Below are 9,398 nucleotides of genomic sequence, written 5' to 3'. Positions count from 1 at the left end.
CTTTAAGAGGCGCACTTCGGCGTTAGGAATGGGACTGTCACATGCTCCATATGACACACTGGTTCAAACTTTAAGCAATGTGCTTCTCGGTAACAGGCCCCTGCCCGCTGGGTTTATCACAACCGTTCTTTCATCCGCGCCAGTAGAGGTGCGAACGGTGGTTGTTATGACGGCGGGTAATTTGGACTCAGAAATAATTAAAAGTGATGTCCTTATTATGTCTTCAAGGCGATGCAGTGACATCGCTCAATGTCGATAACAGACGTAGCGAGTCCTGAGGTTTCACTGGAGTATGTTTTTTTTAAAATTTGCTCCAGAATTGGAAAACTCACTTTAAGAATAGCAACACACGTAAGCATCTCAAACATGAACGTCCTTGGCCTGGCACTCATGGTAACCAGCTAGGCACGGACCGAGCACGGTAGTTCTGCGTACAAGCGCGAGCCTAACACAGCGGTATGTGAATAATAGGTATGTCTTGCGCACGCCAGCTACGTAGACAGGCACGGAACAGCATGGCATTGCGAAGGAAGGGCTCCAAACATTGCGAACGACGGCTTCCAAGGTGTAAACGTCTCAGATAATGTGCAAGCCGTTGATGTCTCTTCATCATTTCAAAGCCATATCCCCCAAAAGAGTATACCCTTATTACAGGAGAACATGATAACTTGACTGATGCTCGTGTTACCTGCCTACCTTCTGCTGGCCTGTCCTTACAAATACAATACAGGGTCGATCGCCAGAGTGAGATAAAGTTTCTCAGCTCCATAACATTTATAATGCAGGATTTCTGCACCATATGCCATTTGCATAGCAACCTTAATGCATAACCTGTTCAACTAAAATTACCTGCAGTGCATTTGATAACTACAATGCAACTTCGTCCGCAGTCCTGTGAGATTATTCCAGCCTGGAATGTCCTCTTTTCTTGGGATTTCATCGTCTCAAAATGTATAAGTCAGTGCTAGTCGCTGGCGCCACAGCTCTCAAGCTGTGGTTGTCTGCTGCTATGCTGTATATTTGTGGCTATTATATTTGATGGGTTTGACGCATGTGTTATTTCAACAAAAATATGCACGTTCACTGATTTTGTCCACGAGGCCACGGGTTTTAAGTACATGTAGGAAAACGGCAGCCATTGCAATTGCCCTCGATGACATCGTCATAGTCCATGTCAGTTGGCTTGGAACTCCGCCTACCCACCTGCCGACGCCGAATAGCTCATTCCTCCTTTTGTCTCACCTTGGCCCGCCGGGAGACGGATAGGGTGTCTAGCTGGGGCCCTCTGGCATGCAAATCAGTGGCCGCGCAACGGATAGTCACGTGATGGGCGCCAACCAATGCAGTGCCCTGTCCCTGTAGTGTCATTTGCATAACACGCCTTGTGTCAAGTGCGGGTTGAAGGTAGCCTGGGGCCAGGCCAGGCTCTCGTAGGATATAAAATGTCGCGGGGCCCGTGGTTGAGCACCAGTTCGAACGGAACAACTCCTATCATGAAGCTGGTAAACCCTCCCGCAATACGTTTTGTGCGATTGTGTTTGTGAACTCAACATTTGTGGTGCGACCAGGGCGGTGATTGGTGCTATTCGCAACGAAGACCAAACCCTATCCCACCTCTGAGTATGACATACGGCACACTTAACTGCTTTGTGACTTACAAACCTGCTCAACTATCGAGGACTCTTCAGATTTTATGACAGTAATCATAGGTGCCGTATGATCTAGGGGTCATCAGTTGTTGGATAATGCCATAAAGCAGCTGTTCTTAAATAAGTATTGGTTCGCTGGTGCGGTTTCTTCTTTTGCTTGTCTGTCTACGTGAGTCTCAGGTGACGAACTGATGACTGACACCGATGCGGATGCCTCCCTTACCCGCCGCATCTCCATGTGGCGGTTACTTATCGTACCTCCTGTGTACCTGCTGTTCGGTTTGCTGTTTTCTTAATGTCTCCCGGATTTTTTAAAACGTTTTCCTTTGAACCTATGTGGAACATTTTGCTGGCTGTTTCGTTCGATTGCCAATGCTTGTGTGCACTATAGTTACCATGTTTTGTTTTCTCTAAGTGTTGTCTCTTAAAATGTGATTTCTAAACGTAGGTTAGATGGCTTTGTGTCTTGTCAAAGTGATGTTTTCTATTGACTTCTTTTTAGTTGAAATGCAACCATGGGTAGCGTTTGTTATGGAGGAATAACGACCTTTGACGCCTACCCGCCCGATAACCCCAATTATCGTTACCATGACGCCCATGCCGACAAAAATATACTGGAGTTAGCAGGTGACCCACTATACGTGCTGTCACTTGCCGAGAACCGTCTTAAGCTTTGCTGAATGAGTACAGTTAAATTTCTGCTGGAAAAGACAGCATGATGTGCGCCTCCCGTGATCCATCCTTCTGCAGATCAACAGCATTCATCGCCCTAGTAACATGTGACCTGCAATACTTGCCAACGCAGGTTCACTTTCATATGTCACTGCAGCGTGCACCATTACCAGCATTTCCGCATTTTCGTTGACCATGGCACATTTCCAGTTGCTGCTGTGCCTGTGTGTGGCGGTGGCCGTGGCGGCGCCCCAGAACACCGCCGAACTGCTGCGCATGGACAGCACGCAGAACGAGGACGGCTCATTCCAGTACGCCTTCGAAACCACCGACCCCATCTCCGTGGAGACCTCCGGAGCGCCCAAAAATATCGGCGAGGAGGTCGGCATCGCCATGCAGGGCAGCTACAGCTTCGAGACACCCGAAGGACAGACCATCACCATCAACTGGGGTCGCCGATGAGAACGGTTTCCAGCCCTCTGGAGACGCTATTCCAGTGGCGCCCCAGTGATGCGTCCGCTCACATTGTCCCCTAACGTTGTATGACCATTTGAAATCCCCAACTTTAGCACGCTGAAGAGAGGAGCATGCTATCTTCACGGTTGAAATACGCGAAGTAGTGAAAAGCCCTCGTGCTGACATCGCGTTCAGCTTTGTTGGTCGGTCATCGCGGTCGCAAAAAAGCTTGTTTTGACGAATGATGGTACTGAATTCGTGCGAATACAACTTGCAATGAGAAAATTACTGCCTATTGGTGCGTCCAGGCAAGAATGCTACGCTGAAATCAACATACCTACCAGTGTGGGCGGTTTTAAACCAGGGAGCCGGCAAATCCCGCGCGCTTGCATAGCTTTTGGCTGGTTTCGGCTTTGCCGCCGATACTTAGCGGGTATTGGCGAATAATTTGCATCTAAATTCATCTCACTTGTGTTCTGTTTACCACAAAGTTGTCTTAAATATAAAAGCGCATATTTTTTATATATGTATAAACCGGAATTGTTGGTGATGTCTATAGAAAGCAAGCTATTGGTTCGCACGGAAATGACGAGGTGGGGAAGCTACCATGCATTATGTTTTCCAGCTGTACAATACATACCATTTCACAAACACATAGTTCATCGCGTGCTGTAGCTTCAACAATTTTGCACTTAAAATGATCTCAGTCATATGTGAGCACATTTCATCAGTTTTAGTGCTTCACTTTATGCAAGTGTGGAGCATTTCCTTTAAAAGCGAGCATTCCACATTTATATTGGGTTTTGAACTGTAAACCCATCTCGGAGGCCCCTCGGTGCTGTGGACAATCCCACCCTTCTTAAGGCCCACGCGCCTCTAGTTTCTGAGCTACCAGCCCGCGAAAATGGGGCAGTGTTTCAAAGCCACTTTGGCGTTCATGACGTCGTAATAGCGCCTAAAATCCTTCTAATCCTTAAGTCATGGGACGATCAAGACCAATAAAATGATAATCGTCGATGCGTTCATATCTGCCGTTCGTCAGCAAAATATCCAGATATAACGGCCGCCAATTGGCTCTCAATCAATGTTGCGCTGGCTACAAGGACGTAATGAAACGATGACACATTGAGGAGCAAATCGACTTAATAGAGAGTTGCACTGTCTAGCGCAGTCTTTTTAAACTTAAAAATCGTTGGTGGCTTGTGGGGCGGAGGACCGGCAATGCCATCATAGGGCCAGCACAGCAGTGGTGGCACGATGAAGGTGCTGCTGCCTGCCGTCCACTGCCCCTCCGGCTGTCCCACCAGCGGCGCTGCCTCAGACATCATGGGACAGAGCGGACTCGAGAACCAAACGGTTTCTACGCTAGAGGCGTCCGCACGTTAAAGGGAATGTTTCACATTTGAAGATATTGATCCATCATATGTGACGAAACAAGCTTACTTAAAACAACTGATATACTTTTTAGGTGGGAAAGACTGCTCTTGACAGCAGAATTCTCCGTTTAGTAAACATGCTTTGCAATGCGTCGTGGCTTGATGACGTCATCGTGCCTTGCACAACATTGATTGAGAGACAATTGATGGCTATATATCTCGAAATTGCGCTCACAAACGCCAGGTATGAAAGCCTTGGCAACTATGTTTTTATTGGCATTGACCGTTAACATATGCATGACGTTATTATGTCGTCATGAATGCCAAGGCGACTTTGAAATGTCCAGCGCTCAGCGCAGTCCACCAGTAGTTAACGGAAATTAATACTCGTGATCTGGAAAGCAAAGAACTTACAGTATCAAAGAGGCCGAATTATGCCGGAGAGCTTAGCCAATTTTCAAATATTAGGTATACACCTGTTTTAATCAATGCAGGCTGATAACTGTATTTGACCAAATATAAGAACGGAGGTGTAAATAACAAACCATGACCAAAGACATCTTCATTGCCTTATATTGTCATGTATCTCTCAAGGAAAAGATCTGCTGTGGTCATGCAGCAGTGTAGATTTGAAATAATTGATGCTTGCCCCCCTTTGCAATGGGTAACACATATGGAGATAGATGTGCACTCTTATGCTTGTATGTATCAAATGCTGAAATGCTAATCAGACAACAATTCCATCTTTTTCAACAATTCATTTATTAAAAACAGCAAGACTCCATACTCCAGCTTTAGCACACCTTAGAACACCTTGACCAGCCAATTGTCATCTAGCACCCTGCAGCCGGTATCCTACCCCAAACTGTGCATGGGTGACTCGCTGCGCAGTGACTGAGTCATTACGTGATCAGTTATGAAGCAGAATATTTCAAATGAGTCATAATACGTAAGCTAAGACGCATTGTGAGTGCGCAGAGAACAAAATTGATCAGGCAAACCTAGGTGCATGTGAAGAACGCACTTGCTCTCACTAAGTCGCACACTTCGTCGCCACAACCACACCACAGATGCCGCTAGCGCCGCATTGACAACTTTTGGTACGATAACCCAAATCTGCTCTTAATCCCAATTCTGGCATATGTGTATACTTCGATACGCACTGGGAAAAACCTTCGAGTGCCCAGTGTCTCACTGCCTTGACCAGTCGCAGAACAACATATCCGACTGCTGTTTGGCATGCAACTTCGTTTGGCACATGACCAGATTCAAGAACTCATCATTCAAGAAGAGACGAACAAACTGGTACGCAGACTGGCAGTACTCTTTGTTTTACGTCTCGGTGTTCGGACATGCGTCGGCATCTCCAGCAGGTGGAAATTGTGTTACATCGACGTCGTCTTTGTTCTCAACCTCTTCGTCTATTACGTCCTGTAGCTGGTTGGCATGTAACTTAAAATGTTAGATTGCCTTTAACACAAGCATGCTAAAACAGCTTATACATTCAGCTAATTGATCAAAGCCATTGGTCTGTTTAGCGTCATCGGACAGCCTCTGTAACACACAGCACTGAGTGAGTGCTGTGTGTGCCGTGAGCTAAGAGCACTATTGTGCTGTACTGCCGGGTAACAGCGCTGAGAGCACTATTGCCGGACGGTCATTTTGTGCCCCTCAAATTTCAGCAGGCTACACCCTCTCGTTAGCTTACAAATTGTTTCGAATGGACCTCATAGTGACCTTGTTGGGTTTTGTTTACCAGTGTAGTTTTACAGTTAACATGAATGTGGTTTACATGTTGGATAGCAAAGTCTTATGCATGTTAATTGGTTTGGTTGCCTTGTTATTTCAACACCTGTGCGTGCTGTAGTCGATAGTATGCACACACGTTGAAAAAGATAGAACAAATACACCTAGTTTCACTGGATTTGATCTAAAAATGCAAATTGGATTTGGAAGTTACATTTGAAATGGAATTGTCTGTCGCACAACAGAGGTGAGTAATAATCATGCAATAATATAAAGCACCAAAGTCGCGGACCGGAAGAAATGTGGGTGAGGGGGGGGGGGGGGGAGCGGAAAAAAACCTGGTTGCATCATGGTCTCTGAGCGGTAATATGGTCTCTGCAATCGCTGGCGCTCAATAAAAGGGTGTGCCACGACGTGCGCAAATGCTTCTTAAAATAAGGATGTTTCTCCATCAGTGTCTGTCCACCGACCCCCACTTTCCTCCCACAGAATGACATCTGCGGCTTACACCGTCAATCTTCATTTCGTATGCATTTCCAAATTGCTGCTTATGCTTGAGCGCAGTGTTAAGTTTAACAACTATTGTTTTCTTGACGTCACGTGTCTTGAAATTGGACCTCGGCAATGCCGGTTGGGCAGCTCGTAACCCATGCATATAACTCGTTACAGAGTGGATAAAGTTCACAAAAACTGGTATGTACCTGTCTTTGGGTCCTATGACCATCGCAAACGGAAATAGTCAACATAGAAAACTGAGTTCTAACAGGCCAATACGCGGAGTTCATATGACACAAAAGTACGCACTTTAGACCGTGGTGTTGTAGCATTGTAAACTCAGGAGAAGAGCAAAAAGCTACAATGTTTCCGTGATGTATCAGTTAAGACCGAAGCTTTTCATGTGTACGAGCAATTGTCACCTGAGTTTGAAACAACCAGAGTTGCAAAGCTAGGTGGGACAAATTCCTCTCAGCACAATAAGACTGACTGCCGTCTCGGCAATCGTGACCAGCAACAACGCCTGCATCCTCTCGCAGAAAGAAGCATGAGGCTTGATGAATGCGCTCGTCATATATGTCATGTAATGCACGCATGCTCGCTAGCAATTTCACAAAGGTGTGGCCCAACGCTCTTGCCTAGAGCTAGTTTAGGTGTGCAAATTGCAGGGTGGCCTTCTTGCGTGGATGCACCTAATAGGCGGTAATTGGCTCATGGAAGATTGATAGGAACGAATTTGATACCAGCAATCGTCAGTACCAGATCGCATGGAACCCCGATGAGCAGCCAACAATGCTGAGTGCTACGTAATCACGAACACTTTTCACTGCTTCGTATATTACAACCGTGAAAACAGCATGCCCCTCTTTTCAGCGTGCTAAAGTTGGTGATTTCAAATGATCATATGGCGTCAGGGGCGATGTGAGCCCACATATCACTGGGGCGCCACTGGAATAGCGTCTCCAGAGGGCTGGAAACCGTTCTCATCGGCGACCCAGTTGATGGTGATGGTCTGTCCTTCGGGTGTCTCAAAGCTGTAGCTGCCCTGCATGGCGATGCCGACCTCCTCGCCGATATTTTTGGGCGCTCCGGAGGTCTCCACGGAGATGGGGTCGGTGGTTTCGAAGGCGTACTGGAATGAGCCGTCCTCGTTCTGCGTGCTGTCCATGCGCAGCAGTTCGGCGGTGTTCTGGGGCGCCGCCACGGCCACCGCAACACACAGGCACAGCAGCAACTGGAAATGTGCCATGGTCAACGAAAGTGCGAAAATGCTGGAAATGGTCAACATTGCAGTGACGGATGACAGCGAACCTGTGTTCACAAGTATTACAGGTCACGGATTACTATGACGAGGTAGGCAATTGATTTGCGGAAGGATGGATCACCAGAGGCGCACATCATTTCGTCTTTTCCAGCAATGTAGCGTTACTCATTCAGCAAAGCTTGAAATGGTCCTCGGCGAGCGATGGCACGTGCAGTGGGTCACCTGCTAACTCCAGCATATTTTTGTCGGCATTGGCGTCGTGATAACGATAATCGGAGTTATCGGACGGGCATTTGCCAAAGATCGTTATCCGTTCTTGACGAATGTCAAGTAGTGTTACACTTCGATTAAAAAGAGACCAATAGAAAACATCACATGGACAAGACATTTTATGTCTAACAACCCAGTCCGAGTTTAAAATTCACATATTAGGAGATACCACTTACAGAAAACGAAACTTGGCGGCTGTAGTGCACATAGGCACTGGCAATCGAAGGAAACGGCTAGTAGGGCCCAACGTCCGTTTTCAAAAAGCAGCTATTGGTGCTGGTCCCATAAACAATGACCACAAGGAAATAAGATGGTTCTAGACAGACAGGCAAAAGGAGAAACCGTATTGGAGAAATGCTCATTGAGAGTGAACTGTTTCATGGCATTATCTAACAACAAATAACCGAGATCATACGGCAAGGCTGGCCATACGGCTGGTTGGTTACCACACGAACAATCGTTAGTCTTCCACGTGAATAGCACCAGCCACTGCCCTGGTCACACAACAAATGATCAATTCACAAAGTCAAATACAAAACCGTATTGCAAGTGGATTTACCAGCTTCATGATGCGAGTTGTTCCGTTCGGACTGGTGCTCAACCACGGGCCCCGCAACATTTTATACTCAACGAGAGCCTGGCCTGGCCCCCGGCTACCTTCACCCCGCACTTGACACAAGGCGTGTTATGCAAATGACACCGCGAGGACAGGGCACCGCATTGGTCAGCACTTGTCACGTGACTATCCGCCGCGTGGCCACTGATTTGCATGCCAGAGAGCCCCAGCTAGACACCCTATCCGTCTCCCGGCGGGCCAAGGTGAGGAGACAGGAGTAATGTATCACTCAGCGTCAAGGCACTTTGACATCAGGTGGGCGGCAGGATTATGCCAAATCGTATGATATCTCGAATTCGCCGCCGGCACAACGATTCTAGATACCAATTTCATTTAATGATTATGACAGTAATACAATATCAATGGCTGTTGGTAGACACATCATCACATCTGGGTAAGTATTGGGATCTGAAATAAGAAATTAGTGGATTAGGAACTTGACTGTCTGAAACTGTGACTAAATCTAGCAATGTTGCAATTCTGGTGCTCCGGCTCCGGCAGCATAACAAAACTGCACCGGCTCTGCTGGCCGCATGCAGGGTAGCATGGGCATATTGCGCCGTTGACTGCTTATCACTCCGGGTGAACATTTGCGTACGTGCACCCAACATCCTTGGTTGAGAAAACTACCGCTGAGGCTGATCGTTAAACTCTGAAAATCTTACGTTATTCCTAAGGGAATAAGCAGGGCACAACTCGCCAAAAACTTCGAGGAGCATTTGCATGGTCCCTGCTAAAAATCCATCTATATAAGACTGCAGCGCCTTTTCCAGCACGACTTGCAGAACTCCGCTGTCGTTTTTTATCTGCATTTGAGAGCCTGAAGGACTGTAATCCACAAACGTTGCACATGT

General features: G+C 47.0%; 2 protein-coding genes across 2 annotated transcripts; one reads left to right on the top strand and one right to left on the bottom strand.

The window, feature by feature from the left end:
• Positions 1-1,443: 1,443 nt before the first annotated feature.
• LOC119103747 (larval cuticle protein LCP-22-like) lies at positions 1,444-3,047 on the top strand. Its single transcript, XM_037227383.1, is given in 3 exon segments — positions 1,444-1,502; positions 2,532-2,771; positions 2,773-3,047. Coding segments are annotated over 3 exon segments (309 nt in total). The 5' UTR covers positions 1,444-1,493; the 3' UTR covers positions 2,833-3,047.
• A 3,905-nt stretch (positions 3,048-6,952) lies between these two features.
• On the bottom strand, positions 6,953-8,564 carry LOC119103617 (cuticle protein CP14.6). The gene is made up of 2 exons (XM_037227213.1): positions 8,488-8,564; positions 6,953-7,628 (listed from the first exon to the last, which is right to left on the bottom strand). The coding sequence occupies exons 1-2, from the start codon at positions 8,545-8,547 to the stop codon at positions 7,329-7,331; spliced, it is 360 nt and encodes a 119-aa protein (XP_037083108.1). The 5' UTR covers positions 8,548-8,564; the 3' UTR covers positions 6,953-7,328.
• Positions 8,565-9,398: the final 834 nt, after the last annotated feature.

The sequence above is a fragment of the Pollicipes pollicipes genome, unplaced genomic scaffold, assembly GCF_011947565.3.
Source record: "Pollicipes pollicipes isolate AB1234 unplaced genomic scaffold, Ppol_2.1 Scaffold_5724;HRSCAF=6776_pilon_pilon_pilon, whole genome shotgun sequence".
Lineage (NCBI taxonomy): Eukaryota > Metazoa > Arthropoda > Thecostraca > Pollicipedomorpha > Pollicipedidae > Pollicipes > Pollicipes pollicipes.
Note: the sequence above shows the minus strand (reverse complement) of the source record. Positions and strands in the feature narration are given on the sequence as shown.